Below are 7,658 nucleotides of genomic sequence, written 5' to 3' on the forward strand. Positions count from 1 at the left end.
CATCAAGATAAGAATCTACAAAATATGAGTTTAGAAGATATTAGAAATATAGAAAAGTAATAGTAAAAAACAAGCTAGAATGATAGAAGAACCCACCTAGTTAGCTTTAGGAATGCTTGGGGATTCATCTACCCTCTCTGTAAACAGTCAGCCAGTTTCAAGACCCCTTTTGGCACCTGATCAGAGTATGCATATGGACAGAGACTTCATCTCTGTGTCCATAAGTTCTCCTGGTTGTCACTCAAAGCCATCTCAGCACCTGCCTATACTTGTGAAAGAATCACCACGTATTGCCTTCATAGGTGGAATTTATACACACTTCATGCCTTAACTATTTATACAAGCCTCATTAAACCCTGCTAGTGAACCAGTTATGGTTGCACACACCTGTAATCCCAGGGACTCAGGAGGCTAAGGCAAGAGGATTGAGAGTTCAAACCCAGCCTCAGCAAATTAGCGAGGCCCTAAGCCACTCATCAAGACCCTATCTCTAAATAAAATTTAAACAGGGCTGTGGATGTGGTTTAAGTGTCCCTGGGTTCAATCTCTGGTACAAAAGAAAACTGCTAATGAAAATAAAACCTTAAGTAAAATTTCACAGTGGGAATGCTGGATTTTGATTGAGAGAACACATGCAGCCCAGACCTCCTGTTCCCCTGCAGGACCCTCCGGCTGGGAAACCAAGGAACTGTCAGGATGGCAACCAGTGATGTGGCTGTAGGCATCATCTTCCTGGCACAGACTGTAGTTGGAGCTCTGGGCAATTCCTCCCTTCTCCTCCATTACCTGGTCCTTTACTTCACTGGATGCAGGGTAAGACACACAGACTGGATTCTTCAGCACTTGATTGTGGCCAACTTGTTAGTTCTCCTGTGTAGAGGAGTTCCCCAGACAGTAGCAGCTTTTGGAGTGAAAGATTTCCTCAGTGATGTTGGATGCAAGATGCTTTTCTATCTTCACAGGGTGGGCAGGGGTGTGTCCATTGGCAGCACCTGCCTCCTGGGTGTCTTCCAGGCCATTAAGATCAGTCCTGGTGACTCCAGGTGGGCAGAGCTTAAAGTGAAAGCTCCCATGTACATTGGCTCCTCCATATACCTGAGCTGGATTCTATATCTCCTTGTAAATGTTGTTTTTCTTATGTACATGACTGGGAGAAGAAGCAACAAAAACTTCACAATTCTAAAAGATTTTGTATACTGTTCTAGTGTTCGTCATGACACAACCACAGACTCACTGCATGCAGCATTGCTCACATTCCCTGATGTCCTGTGTGTGGGGCTTATGCTCTGGGCCAGCAGCTCCATGGTGCTCATCCTGCACAGGCACAAGCAGAGAATGCAGCACCTTCATAAGTCCAGCTCCCCCAGGTCCTCCCCTGAGTCCAGAGCCACCAAAACCATCCTCCTCCTGGTGAGCACCTTTGTCTCTTTTTACACACTTTCCTGGGTCTTTCAGGTTTGCTTGTCTGTTTTGTATAATCCCCACTGGCTGCTGGTAAACACATCTCTGTGGGTCTCTGGGTGTTTCCCAGCTGTCAGCCCCTTTCTGCTCATGAGCAGAGACTCCAGTGGCAGCAGGCTCTCCTTGGCCTGGAAAAGGAATAGGAAAACCCCTGACCTGTGATGCATATGTCATCTGTAAGGTTTTGCTCAATTTTTACTTGTATTCATTCTTTACCACAAAATTGTAAGAACAGTTATGCTAGGTCAAATCTCTTGAGAATACCCAGCATAGACACTGGATATTAAAAATGTCTGCATGTGTACCTATGTGGGTGTGCACATGAGTCCTGGCCATGCATATCACTTGAATTATGTTTTTATCCATCAAGCAGTAATTCTGGAAAGTTATATTTAACAAATGTAAATTTAATATTTAAAAAACAATGCCAGTCACAACAATGGAAAAGTACTTTAGTGTGAAAACATCTTCTGTGATTGTTTTTATATTCCACTTGTTAACTTATTGACATATGTGGAGTGTATTTTTATTGATCAGAATTTCTCTATATGTCTTAGCTATGTTTTCTGAAGTATCAAGGCAAATCTACTCAAACAATATTTGCCTTTAGTAGGTAAAATCTTTTTATATATTTCACATAATATTGAACATAATAGGAAACCATTGTCAAGTTAGGAAACCAGTAGTATTTAATTTTCTTGTTTGATTTCTGCTGTCTTGTATTCAGAATGCTGTTGCATCTTTTCAAAACATAATCGTGATGTTAACTTATTTAATACATTTACTGTATACTTTGGCAATATACAGTATTCAATTTTAAATTTAAAATTACTGATATGTATCTTTAAAGTATTTTTATGTACAAGTCCAGCATGCATTACCGAAAGAAACTTTACAAACTGAACACATACCTTTGCATACAGCTCCTTTGTATAAAGACACTATGCTTAGTCTCTTTAGCATCTTCAAGAGTGACCAGTGCGTGACATCTAACAGTTCAGTTCACTTTCATCTCCTTTGTATTTTATAAAAATGAATTAGTTCAGAATAAAATATTTTATAAGTTTTTTAAAAATATGTTTTACTTGTAGTCAGACACAATACCTTTATCTTATTTTTTTTTTATGTGGTGCTGAGGATCGAACCCAGGGCCTCGTACGTGCTAGGCGAGTGTTCTACTGCTGAGCCAGAACCCAAGCCCTAAAATATTTTATATTTGACTTTGACTATCCCATGTGCTTTCAAATTTGTATTTCCACATGTTGGCGACAGAATGCAGCTGTGTGAATATAAAACAATTAGCCATTCTTTTCTTATTTTTTAATTTATTTATTTATATATGACAGAAGAATGAATTACAATTCTTATTACACATATAGAGCACAGTTTCTCATATCTCTGGTTGTATACAAAGTATATTCACGTCAATTCATGTTTTCATACGTGTACTTTGGATACTCACATTCCACCATCATTTCTAACCCCATGCTCTCTCCCTTCCCTTCCCACCTCTATGCCCTATCTAGAGTTCATCTATTCCTCCCTTCCATGCTCCCCCTCCATTCCACACTATGAATCAGCCATACCAGCACAATTCACAATAGCTAAATTGTGGAACCAACCTAGATGTCCTTCAGTAGATGAATGGATAAAAAAATGTGGCATATATACACAATGGAATATTACTCAGCAATAAAAGAGAATAAAATCATGGCATTTGTAGGTAAATGGATGGAGTTAGAGAAGATAATCCTAAGTGAAGTTAGCCAATCCCAAAATACCCAATGCCGAATGTTTTCTCTGATATAAGGAGGCTGATTCATAGGCATTCTTTTCTTGATGCTCACATGCTCTGAATATTATTTGATTTATTTTTCCCCAAAGGGTTGTATGTTGAAAGCTTTGTCTCCAGTGTGATGACGTCGAGGTGGTGGACTTTTGAGAAGGGAGACTAGTAGAAGGTGTCTGTGTCATGGGGTAAACACCCTTTAGAAGGGCTTATGCTGACCCTGTGGAATATATTAGCACCCACAAGAAGGGGTTGTCATAGAGAGAGTTCAGGTGTCCCCAGGTCACTGCCCTGAGGTCTCCTCTGTATGTGCTCACATCATTGTCATTCCACCTGCTGGGAGTCCCTCACCAGAGCTGAGCAGATGCGGGCACCAGAATCTCCAGACTTTGAGCTAAATATATTTCTCTACCAAATACCCAGCCATAGGCTTTGGGATGTGGCAGCAGAAGTAGATTAATACACCAGGGGAGAGTCTTTCAGTTGGGAGCATGGTGGTCAGCACTGCCGGGTAGGTTCCCCAAGAAGTTTTGATGATACTGATATGAATTTCTGCTATGTGTACATACAGGTGTTCTGCCATTTTTGGTCCTAGGTTTGCACCTATTTGGCTTTAGGTTATATTGCCAAAGAGTTTACCAAATGTTTCTGTGAATTTCAACAGAGTTGATGTTCTCATTTTCAATAAATGTCATTTGACATGTCCCACTTGATAGTTAAGAATACATGTTCTATTCACATGTCCTATTAAAAGACCACTGAGATGTTCTCTTTCATTTTCTTCTACGACATCAATTGAAAATTTACACCAGAAAAACATCAGGGTCCGTGTTTTAGATCCGTGTTGGTGGTGATTTGAGTCTTTTTGCCAAAGCAAACAATGAATTTCAGTATCTTCTGAAAGTGTGTATTAGGTATTTGTTTCCTTGCCTGTCATCGCCTCACCCAGGTGAACGTCACTTCCCTCTGAGTTGTGTCTCATGCCAGGTCTCCCACTCATTCTCTCTCTCCTTGTCTCACTATCAATATCTCCTTGTCTCCTTGTCTCACTCACCAATGTCTCAGCATCAATCTATGCCAGGTGTGGTGTCAAAGCTCTTTGGTGGGAGAGAATCCTGGGAAGACTGTGGAGTAGCGAACACCATAATTATGATCACTGTCATAATCTGTGGAAGCTGTCTGGAATATACTGTTGGCTTAGAACTTCCAGCAAAGAGCTTTAAAGGAAAATTTAATATCAGATGTTTTTTCAGCTTTTAGCACAGCAGCATTCACCCACCCCCACCCCACACCCAAGGCATCAGCCATGTGTCTGGGCCCCTGCAGCAGCCTGCCCACAACTTGAAGAAGTCAGCGTGGGTATATAGGAACCCTGGGTGTCAAGTGCGGACCTGTGCTTTCATTGCTGATTGCCTTCTGAGCCTTGGAGCTCCTGACACAGGCAGACAGTCAAGGTCACACCTACTCCCTTTTCTCTCCTGCAATTCAAAGGGCTCCTTTTTTGGTTTCTTTGCTTTTCTTTTTTTGCCTCTTCCTTTTTCCCCTCCCATTCTTCATTTCTGCAGTAAGTCACTGAACATCCAGGACATTCAAGAGCATTGCCACGTCCCATGGAATTTAAAACATCACTGTGTATGCACAGAGCCAGAACCCTTTCAGAACAGACCTGAGAAGACCTTAAGTTTTCACTGTGGATTCATCCCCATCTTTGGAAAGACAGCCATGTAATGGTTTGGATGCGGTATCCCACAGAGATCACCTGTGAGACAATGCAGGAAAGTCTGCAGGAGAAATGATTGGGCTTAACCTAATTAGTGAATTAATCCCTGTTGGGATTAACTGAGTGCAACTGGAGACAGGTGGAGTTTGGCTGGAGGAGGTGGTTCATTGGGAGCATGGCTATGGGGTGCATATTTTTTTTATCTAGAGAGTGGAGTCTCTCTCTCTCTCTCTCTCTCTCTCTCTCTCTCTCTCTCTCTCTCTCTCTCTCTTCTTCCTGATCATCAGGTGAGCTGCTTCCCTCCACCACACTCTTCCACCATGATGATCAGCCTTACCTTGAGCCCTAAAGAATGGATCTGCTTTCTATCGATTGAGACCTCTGATATCAGGAGCCCCCAAATAAACTTGTCCTTCTCTACAGTTGTTCTGGTTGGGTCTTTATCGTCACAGAAGTGAAAAAGCTGACTAAAACAGACCACTACAAGAAAAAAAATGAAGCCAGCAAATTCTGGAACCAGTGAGAACATAATTTCAAGAGTTATTGTATTATTATATTCATATGTCTAGTTTTCAAATGCAGTGAAAAGGCACATTTAGGAACAGGAAAGTATGATCCATTCAAAGTTCAAATAAACCAACAAAATCCACCCTGAGAAAGGCCATAAGGTGGAACAAGCAGGCAACAACTTTTGAAAAACTATCCTTAAAATGTTCAAAGTACTAATAGCAAACTTGCAGAAACCCCTCAAGGTTATGTATGAATGAAATGGAAATGTCCATAGAGAGACCACTAAAAGAAAAAGACACCAAATAGAAATTCTAGCCTGAAGCAATGGTGCACACCTCTATTCCCAGCAACTCAGAAGGCCAAGGTAGGAGTACAGTGAGTTCAAAGCCAGCCTTAGCAAACTTAGCAACACCCTGTCTCCAAATAATTAAAAAAAAAGGCTAGGGATGAGGTTCAGTAGTTAAGTGCCCCTGAGTTTAATCTCCAGGAAAGAAAGAAAGAAAGAAATTCTGCAACTGTAAAGTTAAATAATCAAAAACTTCAGCAGATGGATAGTGAGATTTAAGCAGACAGAATAATGAACAAATTTGAAGATAGGAAAATAGTTTTTTTTAAAGAACAGTAAAAGAAAAGATTGAAGAAAAGTGAACTGAGCCTGTGGGCCTGTGGGACACTGTCAGGTTGACTATTATATACACTGTGGATGCCCCAGAACAAGGAGAGAGAGGAAGAGGAAGACAGAGTATCCGAAGAAATAATGGCTACAGATTCCCCCAAGTTGATGCCAGCCACAAGTATAAACCCGGGGCTAAATGATCTAGGGAAAAGGCAGATGTAGGGTGTGGAGTGGGGAACACACTGAGTTGTTGGCAATCTGTAACTGAGAGCTGGAATTTCTAAGGAGAAGACAGGAACTGGGCTGAAGTCACTGGGCTGGAAACAAAGAGTCCTAAGAGAGGACAGAAGTTGTTGGTTCCATAAAAGATCAGGAGCATCAGGCTGAGGTTCCTGGAAATGCACATGGTTGGAGTTGGCAGAAGAAGGAATCCACAGTGGGAGCAGAATGGATATAGGGTCGGGGGAGTGGAATCTAGAAGGGCTGGGTGCCGGCCAGGAAATGAAAATGGCAGTCAAAGAGTTAGAGGGAAACAGGGCAGAGAGAGGCCTTGAGCATGAATAAGGGTGGAGATGACAGGGCTGGAGACACATCTGCCAGGGGCCTGTCAGTTCACATGTGAGGAGGTGGGGGGGTTCAGATTTCAACATACAAACTTTGAAGGTACACAATTCAATCCATAAGAGAATTGCAGATTTATGCCATGTGATCGCATATTCTCAAACTGCAGACGTGACTCTTCAAGATAAGGAGAAAGGGACTAAGAAAGCATTATCCTATTTCTCAGGCAAATACCAAGTCCCAAGTCAGAATCTTGTCTTCTCTGCATCAGAGATACTGAGCCCAGACAAAATGTTAGGGGTGTGTGTGTGTGTGTGTGTGTGTGTGTAGAGCAAATTCAGGTAAAAGAGCATATGTATCTCAAAAGTGCAGGAGTACATACCTTAGTGATGAAAATCATTAGTGCCAAAGATCAAAATAGTATTGATCACAGAATAAGAAATGGCAAACATGTCTTTCGTTTTAAAAGTGTTTCACCATTAAAATTTTCTCTATGTGTATTTTTATATGACTGCCTTGACTTATCAAAATCTAGCAGCTTATCACAAAAGCCTGGTTGATGGCTCATAGATTAGAAATCTAAGAGCATTGCTTCACCCTCCCATTGCAGTATCAGAAGGCTGAAATCAAGGGTCTTGCAAGCTCTGTTCATAAGACACTGGGCAAGCACTCACTTCTCAAATCTTTTAGATTGTTGGAAAAAAAATTATTTCCTTCTATAAGAGGACAAGGATACCCACCTTCGCCACTTTTATTCAACAGAGCACTAACAGGCTGAGACTGAGGAATTAGGCAAAAGATAGAAATAAAGAGCATCCGAATTGGGAAAGAGGAACTAGATGGTCATGCAAGAACAAGGATAAAATTGGAGGTCACTGTGATAAGGAGAAAACTGAACCTTTGCACACGATTGGTGGAAATGTAAATTATGACGGCCATCATGGACATAAATGCAGAGGTTCCTCAAAAAAATTAATACAGCTTACATATGAAGAGCAGTC

The 7,658-nt window shown here is 41.3% G+C and overlaps 1 protein-coding gene across 1 annotated transcript; it reads left to right on the forward strand.

Moving 5' to 3' along the window:
- Window positions 1-696: 696 nt before the first annotated feature.
- On the forward strand, window positions 697-1,623 carry LOC308637335 (vomeronasal type-1 receptor 4-like; the record flags this gene model as incomplete). Its single annotated transcript, XM_081273650.1, has 1 exon — window positions 697-1,623. The coding sequence occupies one exon, from the start codon at window positions 697-699 to the stop codon at window positions 1,621-1,623; it is 927 nt and encodes a 308-aa protein (XP_081129776.1).
- Window positions 1,624-7,658: the final 6,035 nt, after the last annotated feature.

The sequence above is a fragment of the Spermophilus citellus genome, assembly GCF_964194105.1.
Source record: "Spermophilus citellus genome assembly, chromosome: 18".
Lineage (NCBI taxonomy): Eukaryota > Metazoa > Chordata > Mammalia > Rodentia > Sciuridae > Spermophilus > Spermophilus citellus.